General features: G+C 53.8%; 1 protein-coding gene and 1 long non-coding RNA gene across 24 annotated transcripts in view; one reads left to right on the top strand and one right to left on the bottom strand.

Moving 5' to 3' along the window:
• The window catches only part of ARHGEF7 (Rho guanine nucleotide exchange factor 7), a 129811-nt gene extending 109846 nt beyond the window's left edge, over positions 1-19965 (top strand). For 11 of the 23 annotated variants that reach the window (XM_082434935.1, XM_082434916.1, XM_082434932.1 and 8 more), the window contains 7 exons: positions 409-633; positions 2762-2855; positions 5188-5277; positions 8143-8319; positions 16090-16189; positions 16427-16502; positions 17495-19965. In XM_082434935.1, coding sequence (XP_082291061.1) covers positions 409-633; positions 2762-2855; positions 5188-5277; positions 8143-8319; positions 16090-16189; positions 16427-16502; positions 17495-17617 — 885 coding nt within the window. In that variant the 3' untranslated portion in view covers positions 17618-19965. The other 12 variants (XM_082434917.1, XM_082434920.1, XM_082434925.1 and 9 more) reach the window with 7 other exon arrangements.
• LOC309647523 overlaps positions 1-22693 on the bottom strand; it is a 269604-nt gene that overhangs the window by 91676 nt on the left and 155235 nt on the right. The window lies entirely within an intron of this gene.

Here is a 22693-nt window from a genome sequence, read left to right as displayed (position 1 = left end):
GTGAGTAATACCGCTGGGGAGGTAATCATTCCCTCCCCATAATCACATTCTCAGTGCAGGGAATGCCCGTTCTGTCATACAGTTCTGGTATCTATACTAAATGAAATACCTTTTTGCAAACGTGACTCCATGGCAGTTAAAGGTGGTGGGTGGAATTCCCGGGTCTGGACCCCCAGCGCCCTGCTGCTTCCTGACCCCAGCTCAGCCGCGGCCTGGAGCAGCGCGCGGGACGGCGGCTCCCCGCTCAACCCGAGACGCCCAGAAACTGAGCACGTGGAGAGTCAGGAGCAATGCTCACAAGCCGGGGCAGTCCCAGGGGGAGCGCCTTGGTGGGCTGGGGGTGTTTGCTCCAGCTTCTCCTGACGCTGAACGGTGTCTCTGCTCTCTCCCGCCCTGTTCCCCGGGCAGCTCCCCTCCCACTCCATCACCCCGTCCAGCAAGCATGCGGACAGCAAGCCCGTGCCACTGACGCCCGCCTACCACACGCTGCCTCACCCCTCCCACCACGGCACTCCACACACCACCATCAACTGGGGGCCCCTGGAGCCTCCGAAGACCCCCAAGCCCTGGAGCCTGAGCTGCCTGCGACCCGCACCCCCTCTCCGGCCCTCAGCTGCTCTCTGCTACAAGGAGGTGAGCCCCGACTTGACGGCTGGGCGTGTTATGTCGGCCGTTCCCCGCTTCAGTCCGGTGAATTCAGAAGTGTGGTCCATCCTGTGTTTCTGTCTGTGGCATAAAGCCGATCAGCTTCTTCAGAACCGTGAAGGGTCCGCCTCATTCTCTTGTTACCCCTGCCTGTGATCCCAGGAGCCCTGGGGAGGCCCTCAGGGTGCGGCCCTCTCTGTGCCCGTCACGGGGGAGCTGCTTCTGTGCCCACGTGGCCTCCGTTCCCTTTGCCTGGAGGCCGCGGAGCTGGGGGGCTTCGCCTGGGCCTCTGCCTGGGCCTCCCTGCCTCGCGCTGGAAGAGCTTTGAACTTGGTTGTGACGGGTCTCCCTGTGTGCGTGCCACTCTGCCACACCTGGTGACCCTCTTCAGGCTTGAACTCTTGCCCGGGCACCCTGCGTCTGGTCACCTGTGTAAGGCGGAGGGAATGTTCACGGGCAAGGGGGGGGAAGGCAGCGCTCCTCGTGGCGTGGTCACAGCGGACCCGCTCTCCTCCACTCAGACAGTGTTTGCACGTGTCTGCTGTTCCCTCTCTGCCCTGATGAGAAGGGGAAGGGGCTCGAGAAGTAGGGTCCCGGAATATCTGCCCTTGAGGAAGCTGGTGACTGTGAAATGATGAGTGTGGGTGGAGTTCGGTTACCGTAGGCGTGTCTGTGAGTGTGGTGGGCGTGGCCTGGCTGTGAGCGTGGTGTGAGCCTTTGCGTGTCCACGAGGCTGCGTTTGCAGAGGCCCTGGAGCAGACACCCCCTGCGTGCTTGCTGGCAACCCTAGGTGTTTTAAGATCTATAGAAGAGTACAGCCTAAATTATAGTTAATCCTTTATGTTTCTGTTAATGAATTTTGGTTTCTGTGACGTGTACCTGGCGGGTGTCCCTGCGCCCAGGTCGGAGCGTTCTTCGCCCTGGCAGCTCCTGGAAGAGTGCTGATGTCCGTGTTGCAGGCGTGTGGGCAAGTCCTGGTGCCCTCACTGCTGGGGGGGGGAGCGCGGGGCGGAGGAGGGAGAGGAGGGCGTGGGGGGTGTGTCCGTGAGCACGTCCAGGGCGCTGAGCACGCAGACTGCCTGCTGGGAAGTGGGCACAGACGGAAGGCCGGACGGAGCACCGCCGAGTGGGCGCTGTGCCCGGCTTCGCCTCCGTCCCCAGGACTCAGGGGAGCCACAGGGCACGCACTGGGTTCACTTCTTCAGGGACGGATTTCTGCTGCATTTTCAGAAGCCTTTACATTTTCATTTTCACGGGGAAGATTTTGAAGAGATACCTTTAAAACTCAGGCTCTGTTCTCTCTGCTTTTCAGTCTGATCCATCCCATAGCACGAGTCACGTTCCGAGCCTTGGATTCTCATCGTAAGGTTCACCAGTGGTTTATATAACTTAAACGATGCAGAAGTTAGCCTTTTCTGACATGAAAATTCAGGATACGCTTGACAGTCAAAACCTTGCCCGCCGCGCTGGGCTTGGGCCTGCTCTGTCTTCCACCTTCCCCTTCGCGGGGGGTTTTCGGGCGCTGTGTCGGTGGGGAGAGGGGTAGACCCTGAGGCGGTGAGCGTAGCTCTGGGTGGTGGGAACGCTCCGCAGCCGGCCGGCCGGGGCTCTGTCTCCTGCGCGCCTCTGCCCTCGAGCCCCTGGGCCGCTCTTAGTCCCTTTTCTTCTCCCTTGAGGCTTCAGACGCTTTCCTAAAGGAGCTGCGTTTACACAGTAGCCTTAGTTCCCCCTCTCTCGCTGGTTGGCTGCAGCAGGGGGGCCTGCCCCAGAATTAGCAGCGCGCAGCTCCCTGTGCGGGCCTCGGCCAGGTGGCCTTTCCGAGCCAGGCGTGGCTGTGGTCCCGGTGCCACTGGATCCAGGTGACACGAGGGTTCTTACCAGGGTCTGCGCCCTGTTGACTGTAGATGGTGCTCAGCAGCTGGCAGAGAGCGATCCGAGTCCGAGGGGAGCAGGGGCCCCGCGGCGCCGGAGCGTGTAGCCCCCGCAGCGCCGGAGCGTGTAGCCCCCGCGGCGCCGGAGCGCTCACTGCTTCACACCTTCACGGCGGCCCTCCTCGCCGACTGGCGGAAGCTCCTGCCTTCGGGGTCTGTCAGCCTTTCCCCCTTTGCTTCCCTAGGATCTCAGCAAGAGTCCCAAGACTATGAAAAAGCTGCTCCCCAAGCGCAAGCCTGAGCGGAAGCCTTCGGACGAGGAGTTCGCGCTGAGGAAGAGTGAGTAGCTGCGAGGATGCGGGGCTCGGCGGGCTTGCCAGGGCCGCATGCGGAAGCCAGGGCCCAGCCGAGGGTCCCCTCTAAAGGACGTAGCTGGAGCGGGGCAGCGACAGGCCGCCTCAGCACCGGCCCCGCGAGCAGGGGAGGTGCGGGTCCGCGGGACCCGCCCGGCCTCCCCTGGGTGGGCCTCCCCTGGGTGGGCCTCTGTGCGGGGCCCCTCGATCCGGCGTCACCCCGCCTGGGCGGCGGCTGCGGGTCTCCGCCGTGGGACCGACCGTGTGCTCGGGGGGCCCCCTTGCTCAGTGAGGACTCCTGAGATGCCGTAGGCGGCGTGGACGGCAGCCCCGGCTCCTCGGCCTCCCGCGTGGATATGTGGCGAGAGCGACCCGGCGCTGGCCCGCTCGCTCCCCGCGTCCGGCCAGTCCCAGTGTGGCAGGCGGGAGGGGTTCTGCGGGGCCGGTGGCTGGAGCCCCGCCTGGCGCTGCGGGAAGCCCTGCCTGGGGGGCGGGTGGGGGCTGTGCCTCCTGCCCTCTGTCCCGTGTAGCGGGGCCGCCTCTGGAGCTCCCCCCACCCCGAGAACTGCCACGGGGCCCTGTGACTTCCTGGACCTTTGCTCCTTTTGCCCACACCCACTGGGGAGCCTTTGGGGATTCACTTCCAGAAGAAGGCTTTTAGACAGGAGCCGAGTAGCCGGCGTCACCCCGAGGGAGGCGGCTTGGTGCAGTGGCTGCAAGTGGGCCGCCCCCCCTGTCCTTGGCGAGGGTCATGGTGACCCTGGGGAAGTGGGCGCAGGGATGGCCCGGAGGTTGCTCCCGGGTGAGCGCCCTCCTCCCGGGCCACCTGACGTCCCCTGCCGCAGCCCCGCTCGTCCTGCTGTCCTGCGGTCACACTCGGTCACTTCCTCAGCTGGTGAGCGCACCTGCGGGACACCTGATGGAGCGGGGGAGGCCGAGCGCCCCCGTGCGGAGGGTCCGCCTGTGCAGAGGGTCCGGCCGGGGGCGGGCGCCAGCCCCGCGTGTGCAGCTCTGAGCCAGGCCCGGTGGACCTTCACCCCAGCGCTCGCCGAGTGCCTTGTGCTGTGCGCGGGCGCTGAACTTCGCGTGCCGCGAGCGTGCCGACCTGTGTCTGGAGACGGCCGTCTGGTTGCCTCAGTGGGATGGGCAGCGTCACTCATGCAGCCGCCCTCCTGCTGGCAGAGGGGAGCGGCCTGGCCCGCCTGTGGGCCTTAGCTCCCGGCGTGTGCTGGAGCGAGACTAGTTAAGTGCTGTTCTTACGGAAACCTGTTAAACGACCCGTCCCAGCTAGTGGAATGTAAGTCAGTTTTTCAGTCGCTCCTCAGCTCTCTGTGCTGACCCTGACTTTTAGGAGCGAGCATGCGGCCTGCCTGTGTGTGTCGATATCATAAGATGGTGTGGGGGCTTTCTGATACAGCTTACAAGATAGTTCAGTCTTCCGTTCTTCCCACATTTCTTTGTTAGAGTAGTTGAGCCTTTTAAAATATATTCTAAGTAATATCTTAGAAGATGCAGAAAAATCTAGAAAACGGAAAGCAGAGTTGAACCACACGATGGTATGAACTATGCGGGGTGTGAGGGTCTGCGCCCGGTACCAGGACCTTTAGGTGCTCTTGCTTTGCGGGCTGCCTCCTCCGCGCATGTGGCCTCCGAGTGCAGAGGAAGCCGGGTCTGGAGCCCCGTTTCAGGGAGCGCTCTGGAGCGTCCTGGATTAACTCTTGAGTAGGAACTTGTGGGTCGGAGGAGGTGCTCGCTTTGAGGCCTTGGATAAGTGGGGTCAAACGGCCTCGCCAGGGGGTCATACCTGTCTTCACTCCCCCCTCCCAGATGAGGACGGAGGGAACTTTTCCTTTCCGATATCCACATCCACACTGAGAATTCTCAGGCATCCTGATTTTTGTCAGGCTGACATGTGAAGACATGATATTTAGTTTTAATTTTCACTTCTTTTCTTGGTGAGAAGGAACATTTTTTCTTTCTGACTGTTCTCTTGTGAATTGTTTGTTCCTATTTCTTGCCTTTTTTCATTTTCAGGATGGGGGATGCTATCTTTCTTGTGGGTTAGTAAGACAACTTATATGTATATTTAGGATATTAGCCCTTTGCCAGATATGTTGCAGATAAAAAAATACTTAGAAAAAAATAAAAATCCTTCTGAATATAACTATCTTGTGAATATCGGAGAACGTTTATCTGGCGAGAAAACAAAAGGAGGGACTGTTAGTTGTCACCATCGTTGGTTGAGTTGATGATCTGTGTTTGTCCGGTTAACTGTACGTGTTACTTCTGGGTTGTGACGGGCCGTGTGTCCCTTGCAGGCACGGCTGCGCTGGAGGAGGATGCCCAGATTCTGAAGGTCATCGAGGCTTACTGCACCAGCGCCAAGACGCGGCAGACGCTCAACTCGAGTAAGTGTCGTAGGAGCCCGCTGGGGCTCTGGTGGCTTGTTTTGCTTAAAATCACGACTTGAAGGACACAGCTGTGGGCCCTGGGCAGGCTCGTGGGCATGGTCCCCGGTGAGGGCGCTTCTGGGGCCTGGCCCGGCGTCCCTCAGTCAAGGGAAGGGGTCTGAGCTGTCAGTAAAGCAACTGGTTTCTAGAGAAGGTTCCGCTGGGAAACCTGGAAGTGTAGGGCACTGCCAGAGTTTATAAAGCTCTCTCGGGTTGGAAGACAGCGGGGGACTTGCTCAGCTCAGTTGTTTAAGCTGTTTAAACTACGGTGTGGTAGTGGAATTTGGGGAGGGTGCTTCTTAGAATTGTTGTCAAAAATATAAGCCTAGGGTAAGAGTTCCTTTAGCCCTCTCTCCCTTTTAAAAAATGATTGCACTTAAAAATTTTTGAAGTAGACACCAGTGAGTTTATCGGGTAGATCTCAGTACCGCTGAGCTTACCTGCATCTTATGCATAATGTCTGATGTGAAAAAAATTTTAATCTGTTGTGAGAACACTAAAAAGATGGGCTCTTTTTTTTTTGAAACTTCCCCGGCATTTGAGAGTGGAGTGCAGGATGGTTGCAGCAGATGTAGTCATGATGTGGTTTGTCCAGGAGAAAAGGGGCTGAGCTTCCCTCCCCCTCCCTCCCTTTCTTTCAAACTGGATGACATATATTACTTCTGGCATGAAAACTGGTTTCTGTTAGATTTTGTGTTTTTGGTTTCCTTTCCACCTTGACTTTTGGCAAATTGCTTAACTCACTTCATTGGCACCACCTGCAACGTGGTGGTTCAACTCAGTGTCATGTCTGGTGTAAACCAGTGATGGGGAGAAAAAGAAAAGGTGGACAGAGGAATTTTCAACCACTTGAGCTTTTGTTAAAGATGACTACAGGTATGAGGACAGGGCCAACGGGATTAACCCCGGCTAAATCTGCAGATGATCTAGAAACTTCTTTATGGCTAGTATTTTACGTGTCCCACCCATGATGTTAGGACTTTCGGTCCGTCCTCCGTCTGGTGAAGACGCCTGTTTGTCGTGACTAGTCAGCAGAGCAGGAGAGCAATGGAAGGGCCTGCAGGTGACGGAGCAGTTAATTTGTCATTTACGATATTACAGTTTCCTGTATTTGATAAGAGATTGTGTTTTTAGGTAATAGGCTATATGTGACCATTGTTTTTGGGTTTTGAATTTGAGATTTTTAAAAAATTATTCATCTCCACTTCAACTGTTTGAAATGAAATTTTAACCGGGCCATCTCAGGTGAACGGACCAGGTGATGTGAGCTTTGTGTGAGCTTTTGTGTGAGCTGCGTTGCCTCATCCAGGAGACGGGGCCCTGCTCTGCTGTGGCCCTGGTGTGTGCAGGTCTCATCACATTGCCTGTGTTATGTGTTTCCACTTCTGCTATGCAAGAAAAGCATTGGACACTACAGTGGTTTTTGTTTTTAACTGATATTATGGGCTAACCACTCCGGGGCCTCAGAGGTCATACAGTCATAGATGACCTTAAACTGAACGTTCTCAGGAACAGGTAGGATGGGGAAATGGATCCTTTATGCTGGACGGGTAGAGTACCTAAGAATCTAGAGATGGGGTCAGGTGCATCTGACCCCAGAGCAGCTCTGCCCATATTAAATGCACAGTCAAAACAGTTGGGACGATGTATCTCACCTAAAGCTCAGTTCTGGTCCGTATACGTCTGGATGCCAAGGAGCCTTCATCACGCAGACGTCTTCAGTACTGACTTCCTGCCCAGGGGCCGTAGGGATGTAGTCGAGGAAGCGCAGCCCACCCCCCTGCTCGCTCTCGCTTTGGTTTGGGGATGGGTTTAACTTCGCCCGGAGCAGGAACAGGACGGAGCCCGTGGCTTCTGTGCTGAGCCATCCCTGGTTCCCGTCAAGCGTGTGTGTCCTCCGGCCCCTCCGCGGGCCCGTTCCAGCCTGCACGCCCCTCTCGCAGCCGCCTGGCCACTCACGGGCTCACGCCCCTTCTCCCATTTTGTGCCCGCTTCCTTCTGCCGTCCTGCTTTCGACACAGGGGCCTTCCCTGTTCACATCTCCCTTCATGGCAGCAGGAGGACCTGTGCCTGCGTCCGGGTTGATGGCATTTGAGCAGACGTGTCTCCCCGCCATGTCCGTTCCCCTGGCTGAGTGGGGGTGAGCGCCCTGGGGTGGCGGGAAAGGGGAGCGAGGGGGAAGGGGCCTGTGAAACCCTGTTCTCCATCTGAAGTTTTCTCAGTCACTGCAGTGGGACAAGGTAAGTTTAGACCTCCATTGTTAAGATGGCTTCTGGTGATTTAGCGTCTGGAGAAGAGATAGCTGAAGAAGTCCATCAGAAATCCTTGGAAAGTATTTTGCATTCAGTATATCCGCATTAAACACATAAATGGTTCCTTTCACAAGTGTCTCAAATGAGACTGTTTGTTAATCGAATGTGTAGCAGAATTGGTTACTTGTCAGATGTCTTTAGAATTTTCTTGTGAACATGGGCTTAATTTGTAAAAGATTTCGTAAGTGAGGGCTTAATAGCAGTAGCTTTAAAAAGGAACAATTTGGAAACAGACTCGTGACCTAGGTTTGTTTAAATAATAGTTGATCTAGTTTTATTCTAAGGGTTGTGCTAATTAATAAGTTCGTAAATAAAACCCAGCCATAAATAAGGAGAAATGAACATTGTTGCCGTTTTTTAACAATATTTTCTCTTTCCCTTCTCTTCCCATCACCTTTTGCTTTTGTTTCCATGTTTTTGGTTGTGGCTCTTCCTGCCGTCCTCCTGCTCACCCACCTCTGCCTGTCCCCCCACCCCCTGTCGTCCCACTCCCACCCCCACCCCGTCTTAGCATGGCAAGGCACTGACCTGATGCATAATCACGTCTTGGCTGATGACGACCAGTCAAGTCTAGACTCCCTGGGTCGTCGCAGCAGCCTTTCTCGTTTGGAGCCTTCAGACCTCTCGGAAGACTCTGACTATGACAGTATATGGACAGCCCATAGTTACAGGATGGGTTCTACATCTCGTAAGAGCTGTTGCTCATATATCTCTCACCAGAACTAATGCACTTCTGAGCTTTTCTTAACAATGCTTGTTGTACCGCAGCCTGCTTTTCTTAGATGTTTTCTTGCTGTTTCTTGTCTCTTTTATGTGATATTTTAACAACTTTTGAGAGCGTTTCTGATATTTCCCATTGTACTTTGTGGCGGTTTAATTGCCATTTGGAGTATCCACTCAAGTTACCGACTGTTGAAGGAGATGGTGCCCACACAGCCTGCACCCGAGGGTCCTTTCTCAGCAGGCAGTGGTGGCTTTGTGTCTCCAAATAGTTTGGTTTTTTATTCTCAGTGTAGCAACTGTCTCATTTCTTTTTAGATACAGCCGTACGAACACTTTTGTATTTTATACTGAAACCACACAGGTTTGTGATCTAAGTGCCAGCGACACGGAGGAGACTCTGGCCTTCCGTACAGGGATGTAATTTTGTGTGTGTACTGGACGCGGCGACCCAGTAGCTGTGGAGAGATGAGAAGAAGACCCGTGCCTCGAGAGCGCCGAGTCCAGATCAGACGGCCGGGTGCCAGGCTGCCCCAGGGCCCGGGGCGCCGCGAGCAGCCTCTGTCGGCGTGGCGGCGCGGGGGGGCCCGGCCGGCAGGAGCGCGAGGGGCGAGTCCGCACACCACAGGCGGCCGGCTCCGCAGCCCCGCTTCCCCGCGGGCCGGGCCCCCCGCGCCGCCGCGCCAGACTTCCCTTAGGTGGAGGAGTTTCCCTTGAAAGGCACGTGGCGAGCCTGTGCCGCCGCAGTGAGGGGTTAAAGCCCAGCCCCCGCGCGCGTGGCTCAGGCTGTGTCGGGGTGGTCGGTGTGCCGACCCCAGCGGGCGGTGCCCCCGGCACACACACCCGAGCTCACTGCCCGTGACGGGCGCATTGCCCCTTCCCAGCAGCAGCTGCCGCGAGACTCCCCTGGCGGCACCCGGTGGAACGTCACCCTCACTCTTGATGGTAACAGGGTTGCGAGTCGCCCGAAAACGTGCTGAGTTGCCACGTAACTCACTTGCAAGAACGTCTCAGATTTGGAGGGACTCCCCCGCTTCCCTGGGAGTGGTTGTAAGGAGACCTCACTGCCCTCCCTCAGACCGATTTCTGCTTCAGAAAGAACTGAATGTGCCCTGTTGCATTCGGTGGTAGCACTCGGTCCACACCCGGTCCACACTGGGGAGGAGAGCGGGGTCCCTCCCGCGCACGCCTGGCTTGGTGTGCAAGTGGGACCGGAGGCTGTGTGTTAAGGACTCCTTGAAAGCAGCTTCAGAAAACGAGACGCCGTGATAACGGGGCGTAACCTTTTCTCCTCCCTTCAGGGTGGCTGTGACCCTCTGCTCCCGCCACACCTCCCCCGCCAAAACCATGTGTTCAGTGTTCTGACCTTGTTCGCACGGAGCGGCTCTGCTGTGCTCCGCCCGGTGTCGGGGAGCCGGTCCCCCTGCTCACAGCCCGAGGCGCCCTCGATCCCTCCCGGCAGGAGCGCCCCCATTGTTTAGGGAGCCGGCACCCTCAGAGCTGCGTGCGGGGAGGTGGTTAGGAAAACCAGGAAATCCAAGCGTCTGTCTGTTCCCAAGTAGCTAGTGAACTGCTTATGCCATCTGGAGGTTTCATATTTTTGTATCAATTAGTATGAATAAGAAAGTTGAGGAGCAATCTTTTAATATTAGTCGGAGCCCGGTATTCACCCGTGGTAGAGAGGGGTTTCTATACATTCAGCCAAATAGCAAATGGGACTGTGGGAGAGATATGATCACTCCAAGGTTCACATACTTAATATCCTGTGATGAATTTAGAAGCGTCTTGTTTTACTTTATATCACATCAAGTAACACATTGCAGCTTTTCTGATGCTCACAGTAGAGGGTCTTTTGTTTGCTTGGAGACTGTGATAACGTGTGTTGGCTTACACGCCTCGACCATGCCTTAGTGAGTTTGGGCTGTCGTGCCACGTGCTGTGTGCGCCGCAGCTGCTGCACTTGGCTTTCTCTTTCACACCAAGTGTCATTTGGGCTGTCCTGATGAGACATTTTCGTTGATATTCTGTACACCAAAGTTCTGACATTTTCTCATCATTCCTTTTTGTGCCAGTTAAAGCCATTTTGACGATGATTTTTTTGTTGATGCTAAGATCACTGCAGAATAACAACCTGGCTGTTTGTTTGTTTGGATTTGTTCTGATGTCTGGCACCATTAGCTCTTGTGACCTGGTTGGAAGTATTAGTGCCACTGGCTTGCAAACAGTTCTCATGTGGCAGTAGTGATGTGGCATCCCAAGGCCAGTGTTTCTACTTCTGTGGAACTTTAGTCGCGCTGAAATAGTACCTTACATTTATGCAATTCTGTAATATCTATGTGTACAGTTAGTATTATAATGAAAGGGTGAAGAATCTGAACTAGAAGGTAGGTTTAAGCCATTACCAGGCGCTTTTGCAAATGGCCTAAACGGTGTTCCCATTGAATTGACACTTGCCACAAGTATATAAGCTATATTAATTATGTGTTTTGCATAAAATTGCGAAAACACAGTGATTTGTATATAGTGGTATAAGACCTTGAAAAAAATCTATATATTGTGCTTTTTATTTGTGAACGGGAAAGCCATTTTCATTGGGTGACTGCCGTTTGAGACTCAGTGGGATGTATACCTGAATGTTGCATTGTACTGTACAGTATGCATATTGTTTGTGGTTGCATATGGCAATGAAGTGTTTGTTTTATTTATTAAAAAAAAGACATCTGTTATGTACAGTTGAAATAAATTTTGCATTTGCTAGCCTGTGGCTTTTAATATTTGTTATGTGGGGCGGAGGGAGTAGCAGAGTTTGCAGTTTAACGCTTGCTGTTTGAATGTAACCTCTTCCACAGGAAGGCCGGGCAGTAGAACACCTTTTATCTGCCTTGATGGCAAAGCTTGCACTTTCTTAGGTTAAGTGTGTTCTGGACGATGCAAGGTGACTCTTTGTATATTTTTATTTCATCTGTTTCCCTCGAATTTTTTTTAAAACAAGTTTTCAGTCACTGGGACGTTTGTCTTCAGAAAGAAGAGTTCTCTCTTTTTTGATGGAGGTGGGGACGTGTGCATAAACGGAAAAAAGCCCTGACTTGAATGTTTCTTACCGAGACTGAGGTCAGTTTTTAATTTTTGTTTGGTAAAGTGCATGTCCAGCTGACTAGGAAAAGCAGAACAAAAGGAAAACAAGTACCTGTGGCAGGTATGGGGCCAGGACAAGGTGCAAACGATAAACAAATGCACATCACTCTCTAAAGAGGGTCCTCGTGTTTTTGTTTTTGATTTTTAAGAAAAATGAATTAGAAGCTTATCATAGCCATAAATAACAAAGTGGCCTTTCAGAGAGATTTTACTAAGTAGATTTTTTTTTTAAATGTAACATTTTGTTTCATTCTGAAAGTTACTTCAGTTTCTGTTGAGTATAATTAGATGCAGATTTTAGAAAGATTACGAATTTAAGAAGTCATGTGAATTTTGCTACAAATGTGCTGCACCGCTGGCTAGATAAGCAGATGTTCTCTTCTGACAGACCTACCCTGTTTTTAGGGGGCAGACGCACCACATGCGCCCTGGGTTTGAGAGCCGCAGGCCATCTGATGAGGCACCAGGTGGCGGTCTGACCACCACGACGGCACCCTGCGTTGAGGCCCTCTCCTTGCTGCCTGGGCAGGTCCTCTGTCCGGGAGGTGGGAGTGCTGCATCCATCTGTGTTTCTCAACCTAAGGTCCACAGTCCTCTGGGGACCTGTGACTGTTTTAGGGGACAGGGTTCTGAGCGTGTCTCCAGCTTCTGGGTCACACATCTGAGTGAGCTCATGGCCCCCAGCACCTGCACCATCTCCAGCTGAGGGCACAGAGCGGCCCCTTCTGGCGGCAGTGTGGAACTGCCGCATCCTTGTCAGCGGCCGTTGGCGGCTGGGTTGGCGCTAATGATTATTATTTCATTGTATTCACCCCCATCCTGAACAACAACAAAGCCAACCAGCACTCGTGTGTGTGTGTGTGTGTGTGTGTGCGCGCGCGCGCGCATGTGTGTGTATTCATAGACACAGGCGGGATTATAGGACGGTCCACTCCTCAAACTGTTAACCAGAAAACTGCAAAATGTTAATATTGTTGATGGGGGGGGAGAAAGTTCAGCACTCAGACAAATTTAGGAAATGCTGAATTCAAGTTAAATGGGTATTTTTACTGAAAACCCTAAGCGTGCTAAATGCGCACTGTGAATCTCCAGGAAGTGGCTACAGCATTCAGAGTTTTCCAGAATTGCATGTTGCAGAATCCCAGTTATCTCTTGGAAGCACAGAGCTTTGTGTTGTGTGCTGGAGCATCCGTGCGCACACTCACCTGTGTCTCGGCCCCTTTTAGAGGGTTTTAAAGAAAGTGAGAGAGCAGTCTCTGGTAATTCTGCTGTTAAATGGTTTTTCCAACCTAGCCAATTCAGAGAAAATGTGCTGTGGTACCTTTAAAAATACTAAAATGATCTTTGAGAGAGCTTGTTAAATCTACCTACTCTCTAGAACTTTGTTCTTATAGAAATAGTCAACTTACTTATAAACCTGGCTGGAGAATATTCCTTTGTTGTTTTACTGAAAGACTATCAATTTTTTTCAGTCGTTTTACAAAAATATGTTATGTTGAAACTAGGAGGCCCATGGATTTCTATTCAGGCTGATAAATAATCTTCCTTTACAAGCCTCCTGGCTCACCATCAAATCCATAAATGACATTTTTCACCGTGGCACGTTTCAGGAACCCAGCAGTTAGTACATCCTGTCTGTAACGTAACATTCTCATACTTACATTTGTCGCCTCCTTGTGTGCTTTAAGTGTATTGGCAAAAATAAGAACAACGTCTTTCTTGCTTATGCAGCTCTTGAACCAGTCCCCACACGTTTATTAGTTCCCCTGATTCAGTCACATCGCATAGTGGAGTGTAAGGCTTTTATATTTACGCATTCATCTGGTAAAAGATATCTATAAGATACAACTTTTAAATTAATCCCCAGAACAGCTCTGCAGAGGTGGTTGGTTTTGTTGTTCTCTCTTACGGGTGGTGGAATCGAGGCTCCGCGGATCGGTGACAGGCCTGAGTTTATCGAGACCCACAGACCCGTGAGAGTGAGTCCCTGCAGCCCCGGCCCCTGCGCACGACAGCCCGCTGTGCTCCGACCCGCGCTTCACAGAGTGGACATCCCTCGTGATTCTATTTTATGTGTTATTTGAAGAATTTACTGCTGCAAACACGTAATGTAAATAGGTTGCCTAGGAAGCTAGAAGATGCAAAAGTAATTGAGATACATGGAATTTAGTCTTCCTAAAGCACTGTTACGTAAGAAAACATTTCCAACCTGTTGTCTCATTGGCTAGTTCACGTGAAGAAATGTTGTATTACAAACTGAACGTGACAGATACACCACGGGTAGCTCTTGATCTGGCTGTGACACAGCAACGTCTGGGCGCAAAGCAGGTAACAGCGGGAACCTTCAGGAGCTAAGTGGTCTGACGTCACCTGCCTGCTTCTCTTTACAGGGAAAACTAAGTGGGGCCCTTCACCGTCCGTGTGGTCCACACCTCTGAATCTTTAGGAATCCTTGTCTGTTTTTAAGGAAAATAACCTGAGTTCACTTTTCCTGATAAAAACACGGGTAGCATTTGCGTTTGTGTTGGAAGCACAGGAATTTCTCGACCTTCAGAATTCCTAACCTGGCAGCGTCCCTCTGCTTCCTCCGTCGTGTGTTTCACGTGCGCGTTTCCTTCTTAAGCAGCACTTTCCCACGTGGCCCAGATGTCCCAGAAGCACTTCCCGTTTACTGAGAAAGGCCTGGGAGACGCCGTGCCCGCAGCCCCGCACGGAGGCCCCGGAGCAGCCGATGGCTGTCAGCGTGACGAAGGCTTTCAGGGTGTGTCCCTCTGTGGGCCCATGTCGTGAGAGACGTCGCCTTCTGTCTGAGAAGTCACCCCCCGGCCGCGCGGGTCACTGTGCTGGGTGCAGTGTGAGCCGGGCACCAGCCAGAGCTGCAGCTACAGGGCCGGCACCTCGGTGTGAACACGAAGGCACTAGCGGAGGGTCGTCTTTGAAATAGTAATCGACAAACTTAAGTACAGATATGCTCCGATACGCCAGCTCGTTATGGCTTGTGACAGAATTCTAAGTACTGCCTATGATTATAATACGGAAGTTCTGCTCAGGACGCATAAAGCCCTTCCTTTACTGGTGTAAGGTACCTATTTATCTGTCTAGAAGTTCGTACTGTGTAACATGGAGTTGTCCTTGCCCTCCCAGAGCTGAAGCTTCCTCTGCCTGAGACAGCAAAGGAGGAGGGAGGTCGGCGTCCAAGCAGCCTTCCCAGCCTGTGGGGCGGGGATGGAGCTGGGCCCTGCGGATGCAGGGGGCATGTGGGAAGGCCCCCGGGGCCGGTAAACAGCGGTCCTCCTCTCCATGTCATGAGCTGCCCTGGGGGTGACGGACGTGCTCTCTGGATGTCAGGAGCATCGAATGAGTCTCTTGTCATCAGGCTTTGACAGTAATCATCAGCCCTGTTCTGTTCAGAGGAGTGTAAGCTTGCAGTAAAACACTGGTGAAACCATTAAGTCCTGTCCTGAAAACATGTGTTATACGGAATGTCCCCACGACGTGAGGATGCACAAGTGCCATCTTACAATGTGACAGACCTTTGGGAGGGCAAACTAAGGGTAAAGCAGAAAAAAAACAAGATCAAGCAAGCTGAACCGCCATCTCTGTGATTAATGAGCATATAGCCAACGTCACGTGTATTTTAACGGAGAGAAGCTGCGTTTATCACAACACCAGTCGCAGTGGGTCTGTGGTGGGTTCTGTCCTTCCTCGAATGTGCATCTGATGTAATTTTACAAAAATATAAATGATATATGTTAGTGCTGTATAGTATAACCTTTCAAAAAGTTTATTTTCTTCCTTGCACCCTTAAATAAGATTGGATTCTCGTTTTTCACCTTTCAAAACGTTTGGGTTTCCCAGTTAATTTCTGAAGTACTTATTTTGCAGTAAATGTTTATCAGGCCACTGTCCTGGGTAAGCTTTTGTGCTGGATCTTGGTTAAATGACATAAACATTCCTCTGATATTGTAAACAGTTTACTTCCTTTTGGAAAAACGTTTATATGCCAGGGAATGTAAATAAAGTTTTCATAAGAGAACCAAGTAATAAACTGCACTTTTCTTAACCATGTGCTGTAACATCGGTAGCTGTTGCTGTGGAGTTACGTGTCATAAGGGCCAGTTCATTGACTTGATAAACAGTGGGTATATGTCTACTGCATGATCCGATGGGTCTTTGTAAAATTCCTGGAATAAAATGGCACAAAATTTGGTTGATACGAATATCCCTAAAAAGTTCGAATATTTCCTCCAAAATATCCAGGGCAATATGGTCAGAACCTTCTGTTGAAAGTTTCAGGGTTTAAAAAGATCCATAGTCCAGATTAAGAAACTGAAGCTTAATAAATTGCAAAAAAAAGCTAATGTTGCCTTTCCTGTGTCATGCTTTAGGCATGAAGAAGGCTGGGTTCAGTACACAGAGGTAGAGGGGGTTTTTAAAAGTTGCCCTTCCCTGTTTTATCTAGAAAATGTATTTTTTAACATACTGGAATTAACACCTGGAATTTAATATTAATAATTAAGTAGTGTTGTATAGTCAAGTTCTTTTTTTAGTTCTGCCATGGTATTTACCTGAGGGTGTTTTGTTTTGTTTTAAATGATGATAGGTTCACGCAAAGAATCTGCGCCACAAGTTTTGCTTCCAGAAGAAGAGAAAATTATAGTTGAAGAAACTAAAAGTAACGGTCAGACAGTGATAGAAGAAAAGTAAGCTGTATTCCAGTGCTTTAAAGCGGGCGGGGGATGGGGGCTGTCGGGGGAGGGGGAGCCCCGGCTTCAGGATGGATCCAGGAGGGCCGGGGTGTGGACTTCCTGGCTGGGGTCCGCGCCCCTGTGCGCAGAAGTGGGCCTCCCCGGACTGAGGGCCTGGGCGTGCCGGGCAGGTGGGCAGCACGTGCGTCCGGGGAGGCTCCGGGCGTCCCCTCTGACCCGGTCCTTGTTCAGGGCGCCTTCTCTTCTGTCTAGGAGTCTCGTTGACACCGTGTATGCGCTGAAGGATGAAGTCCAGGAGTTACGACAGGTGGGTCGTCGTCCGTCATTAATCTTCCTTTTAATGGGGGAAGAGAGGAAGACGTGGCGTTAGAAGTGAAGCCAGCTGTCCGTAAGCGCAGTAATGCGGAAGAGAGAGCCTGACTCTCAGTGTTGAGATCGCAGAAGCAGGACAACAGCTGGTCTTCCGTAAATGTGATAGACCAGGAAGTGAATCTTTAAAGTGGCTTTCTTTCCACTGCACTGTTTTTGACATCATAAACCATCCCAGATTCTGCTGGAATAATCAGGCAAGAGATCTAAAATTCCATTTAGTTAAACAGTTTGGTAGGTCCCCACTGTGACCGTCCTCTGCCACTTTCTGGTGCAACACATGGTCCTTGTCCTTGAGAAGCCACATCAGAACGTCAGTTAAACTTGGCTAACTAGCCAAGCATACTTTGTGCGTTTGTGCATTATTTGTTTGTATCAGTGGCTTTGGTGTCTGAGGAGGGGAGGCCGAGGAGAAGCCTGAGGACAGCGTGGCCTGGACTGGGCAGGCGGCGGGGGCACCAGCCACGTGCTCAGAGCTGCCCTCGGCCGTCCACATGGTTTCTCTTCCCCGTTCGGGGGCTTCCTGGCTCTCAGCAGCGGCATACGTCTGTGTGTGCGGGGAGTGACGGGCCCTGACTCACTCGGTCTCTGTTGCCCTCCTCGTAGAACCCTGTAGATGGGTCATTGCAGACGCGGAAGGAGTAGGAGGGACGTGAGGTGTGCCTTTTGTTCTTTTCAGCCGTTCGCTTATTCTCTTGTTCACGGTTATAAGTGGGGGCCCTAGGCCTGCTCGTCTGTGATTTGTCTTGGTGCCCAGGAGCAGCTGTGCGTCCGTCAGACACTGGGGGGTCCCGGTCACTGCACCCCTGGCCGCGGCGCAGGGCGGTCCCAGCCCAGGATTTCTTCCAGTGAGGCCCCAAGTCTCCTGGGGGAGGGGGTCCGCTTCAGCACCGAAGGCGGTTAATAGCCGGTGGTCTGCTTCACTTACAGGATAACAAGAAGATGAAGAAATCTCTGGAGGAGGAACAGAGAGCCCGCAAAGACCTGGAAAAGCTGGTGAGGAAGGTTCTAAAGAACATGAACGATCCCGCTTGGGATGAGACCAACCTCTAAGGAACGTCCTGGGTTCTTTCTCGAAGACTGGTTACGAGACCAAGCTGGAGCCCCGTGACCACAACCGAGTGACTCTCAGGACCGCAGAGCAGGGCTGCACGCAAGTCCTCTTGCCTTCGGTGCGTAGAAAAGCTGCAGCTGATCACGGCCGTGGCGTTCCTGAAGAACCAGCATGAGGTATAGACGCCGAGGCCGGACTGTGCTACCTTCCTCTCAACATCTCAGTACCTCATTTTGCAATAAGTGCAGTGACTGCGTCTGGTCTTTCAGGCTTTGATTGAATATATATAAATGTTACATATACGCTGCCTGTAAATGCTCCGTTTTGAAAGCGTATCCGTGGTGGTCGTGTCGGGGCTGATGCCTGTGCTGCAGTCCCCCTCCACTAACCTCTCTGGTCCCGCGCACTGGGACGCGTGCTCACGCACTCGTGGGAAGCAGAGTCTGGGGAGCGCACAGGTGTTCCTGGGAGATGCCTGCTCTGTTCTCCGCCACCGCAGTGCTCCGAAAACGCCTCCCACTGCAGTCTGCCTAGACAACTCACCTTGTTCGTACCTGCAGAGACACCTTCATCGCGCTGGAGAGTCTCCTGGTAAAGCAGTACCGCAGTCACTGGCGTGCGGCACTCTGGCTGAACTCGGGGGTCTGGGCCTCAGCGCCGAACACAAGAAATCGCGTCTGCCGCCACTGTATCCAGCGACAGGTGTGCACGCGTCCGCTTCTTGTGAACACCTGAGCGTTGGAGGGTGTCCGGCCCGCTGGGGGGGCCTGACGTGTAGGCTGGTTTAATACCTTGGCCAGGTGCACTGTTTTGTCCTCCCCGAGAGAGCAAGCTCACTAGAGCCTGTAAATAAAGTGTGTTATTTATTACACGTCGCCGCAGCCCGCGAGGGTGAGCCGTCCTGCAGGTGGGGTTTCTGTGTGAGGCCGGTCTGACCCCGAGACCTGCTCTCCCGTTGGGTGTAACAGGCAGAACAGGCAGGCCTTCCGTGCTCGCTGAAAAGGCAGTGTTTCCACTGTTTCAGCAAGAATGAAGCAATATACGCCTGAGATTCCCCTAAGGAGTGGGAGCTGAAATGTGCCCCTCCCCCCGCCCCACCTCCACCCCCGCGTCCAGACAGCAGGGGGCACAGAGGAGGAAGCCTGTCCTCTCTGCAGCCCCAGGCGGGCGGGAAGCCCGGCCTCGGGCCCAGCTGGTTCCTGTGCTCTGCCCCCTGCCCTTCTGAATAGGCCATTTTTTAAAGTGAGATAATCTTCTGCAGAGAACAAGTGTCGTGTCTTTAAAAACCAGAATCCCAGCACATTGCGTCGGAGACGTCTCAGAAATGCCCACGTGGCACCAGATGTGACTCTGTGAGCTGCGCCCTCTCACTGCATCGGACTGTCTGATGTCCCCGAGCTGGGCGGCTCGGTCCTTGTGGTCCTCGGCCCACGGCCTCACTCTTGGGCTCCCCGGCTCGGCCGTTACCTGCTCAGCGGGTGTGCCTGGGGCCCGACGTTGACCTGCCCACACTCGACCTTGTTACGAGAATTGCCGACTTCCTGTACTTAGCGTTGTGTTCATTAGTGCCGGGGCCAGAAGAGGTGGTCTTCGGGGATTTTTGGTAAGCCCTGTCTTTACAGTAGTATCTTTTGAGGTTGCGTAAGACATCGCAGTGGGAAACGGTCCAGTTCGAGTGTACTGAAGTTTGCCGTCTCGAGCAAACTCTAACTCAGGAACCACTTCATCACCTGATCTCTCCAGCACTTTGTGACGGCATTGTTGCCGCCAGCACCCTGGGACGGGGCTCTTGCAGAAACTGCCTTACCTATTGATTTTAGCACCCCTTCTCCTGAAGGGGTGACCGTTGACATGCTTGTGTAATGCATTACCTTCTTTTCCCGTGGATCCAAGGTTTGACTAAGCTTTTGAGGGAGCAGAGAGCATGCGTCTGAGCAGCTCTTTCTAAAAACCTGCCCTGTCGTAAATGGACTGCACCCGTTTCTCCGTGTGACCTTCTGAGGGGCTGGGGGGTGGATGGGGACGTCAGGAAGGGGCCCCCTGCCTGCTGGAGTCACCTCTGCTCCCACCTTTTGTGGATGAGGAGACGAAGCCATTGCCTCGCCTGGGACGGGAAGCGCTTGGAGGCGTGCGCGGCCCTGGGACGCGCTCTGCGGTGGGACGTGCCGGCCCGCGTGCGCCTCCCCTGTGGACTCCCGATGCCCCCCCGGCCCCGTCCTCATTTCTCGGACATGCGGAGTCCCCGTTCACAGCTGTGGGGACACTTCACGAAATGCCACAGGCGGTGTCCTAGCCTTGACTACTCATGCTACATTGTTGTAATTATTAAACTATTTTTCTTATGTTACAGACGTGTCACTTTATCTGTGATGTGTTTTTTTCGTGTGTGTGTTAACCTTTACACTTTCTTTTGATTTTTTTTTATACCTTAAAATTCTGGTTTGAATTTTTGGCACTGGAAAATACCACATTTGCCTTTAAAATCTAGGGTTTGGGAACACTAGAAGATAAATAAAAATAGAAAACAAAGTTTGGGGGCAGGAAGTGGAAGGAAAGGCTGCCAGGCGCGGCCTCCGCTTCGCCTGCCGTCCGTGGACCGACGGCTCCCGTCCCGGAGTCCCGGTAAACCGAGCGTGGGGCTCGATGGCTGAGCGCCGCTCTCTGGGTTCTGTGGGTCCTTCTAGAGTGTCACGTGGCAAATGGAAGTGGCCTCTGATGCAGCCTTGCCCTTCGCCCTACACGCCACCCCGTTTAAGGAGGCCAGAAACCCGTGTTCAGGGGAGAAGCCAGGCGGGCGTGGCGGGGCAGAGGGTTCCCGGTGCTTCTCCTTCCCCAGCGCTTCCACCCTCGACCTGAGGACGGAGCTGGTGGCACGGTTGTCACAGTCACCGTGGCTTAAGGGAATGTTAGGGTAACTCAGGAACCAGGGTTTGTCACGTTTCGGTCGGATCTCAGGGAGACGAGCGGTGGACGTGTGTCGTGGCAGACAACCCAGTCTGTCTGTCTGTCCCTGTGTGTGCGTGGTCCTCAGGGTCCTCTGGTCAGGCCCCGGCCCTCCAGACGGCTGGCCTGCAGGCTAGTGAGGACAGACCGCAGGCCCCTGCAGCTGCGAGCTGGCGCCGCCCCCTCAGGACCTGCAGCCCCGTGACGGGGCCTAGAAGCCTCCTCTGAGCTCTAACGTTTCGACAGCGCTGGCCAAGTTCCTAGGGGGAGTGTTAGACGTGATGTCCTTCCCAGCTTCACGGTTCCAGTTCCTCACGAAAGGGAGGGAGGGAGGTTTTAAGTGCCGCCTGAAATGTCCTGACACGTTCACACCGACGCCACGGGCTCCACGATGAACTCGCCACCGGGGGAGGAGGCGGTGCCGGCGTTTCCCCACCCGCCCCCGTGACGCCCGTTTTGTCCCCAGTCTACCCGTCACCGAATTTCTCCTTTATCTGGTGGTAGTTAGAAAGCAGGTAAACCCAGCCCGCAGTCTGCCGTCCCCACCGCCAAGGTTCCTCTCCAGCAGAGGTTCCCAGGGCGCCGTGGATGGGACTGCCCCCTGCCCTGCTCCCCGGGGCCCAGGGAGCCACCGCGCTGGCTGGGGGAGGACGGGGGCAGGCAGGGCAGCGGGCACGCGGGCCGCTCGCCTTCCATCTCAGGAGGAGCCACGCCAGCCCGCCAGTGCCCCCAGCACCCCGGCCTCCTGGTCCTGGACGAGGCCCTTTGCTTGGCCGCTGCTGCTTGTGTGGCGTCTTACTTCTTATTGCAGAAAATTGAAGCCCGTGTAGAAGTAACAGGTGACCATTACTCCCCAGGATTCAGGCGTGTGGCCGTCACCTGCTGCTCCACGGGTCACACACCAGCAGTTTGCCGAGTGCTTCCTGTGAAGGGGCTGCACGTTACATCACTGTAGGATGGTCCTCTCTCATTTCTGGGTTGGAAGGTGCCAGGTGTTTCCAGTGTTTTCTGGAAATCCACCAGAGGGAGGGGGAGGCGCTGGACAGTCTGAAAACTGCCCCACAGGACAGGATGGGGACAGTGTAGGTCTTTTGAAGGTTTCCTTGCGTGCGGGTCACGCGAGGCTGCCTTTTCCTAGCACACGGCTGGATGCTGATCACCTGGGCTCCGTGGGGGCTGAAGTTGCGCCGTTCTAATTTCTCCCTTAGATGCGGTATTTGACGAACTCGATTTTACTTGTAAACAGAAGTGGTTGGCGCTTAAGTGGAAGGAGGCGGGAAGTGGCGCCGCCCCTGCACGCGGCACCCCTGCAGGAGCGAGCGCTGAGGAATCTGTTCAGATTCTGTCCTGGCCATGAGGGCCAAGCACGTGGCGGGGACCTGGGGCCCCAGCCCTGGGCGGCGTGGCCCGCGGTGCCCGACCCAGGCCCACCCACCTTTAAGGCACCGCCCTTGGGTTTGTTTGGTCCCCTAAGAGCCATGTTAGGTGTGTGTTAGGGTTTGGAGGCTTCCTTCTCTGGCTATTGTTCCAGAAAAACTGATGACACAGGTGCTGGTTTCCCGAGGCTGCTGTGACAGGTACAATGAGCTGGGTGGGTCCTGACAGCAGAGGCTGATTCTCTCACGGTCCTGAGGCCCAAAGTCTGGAGCCCGCCTATCGGGGGGCCCGGGTCCCTCTGGAGGCACTGGGGGAGGACCCTTCTGGCCCCTTACAGCCCCCGTGGCGCCCGTCCCAGAGGTGCCCGGCTCTACCTCTGTTGGCACGTGGCCGTCTGTGTCTTCTCGGCACCCTTCTCCCCGTATGTCTGTTTTCTCTCCTTGGTGGGACACCAGTCATTTTGGATTAGGGCCATGGCAATGACCTCATCTTAGCCCAGTGACATCTGCAAAGACCCAGCTTCAAACAGCGTCACGTTCACAGGTACTCAGGTCAGGACTTGAACGCATCTCCTGGGGGGGACACGACTCAGCCCGTCACAGGCGCTGGCCGGTCCCCGCCTCCAGCCTGGGTGGGGTACCTGCCCTCCCAGAAGCCGGCCTGAGTGTGGCCGCAGGTTCTCAGCTAAACCCCACCCTGACGTTAACCAGGGAGGGGAGTCGCGCAGGGTCCCCAAAGGCTGCAGTGGGTCCCAG

This window comes from Balaenoptera physalus (genome assembly GCF_965194825.1).
Source record: "Balaenoptera physalus genome assembly, chromosome: 18".
In the NCBI taxonomy this organism is placed as follows: Eukaryota; Metazoa; Chordata; class Mammalia; order Artiodactyla; family Balaenopteridae; genus Balaenoptera; species Balaenoptera physalus.
The sequence above is the reverse complement of the archived record's forward strand: the minus strand, read 5'-3'. Positions and strand labels throughout refer to the sequence as shown.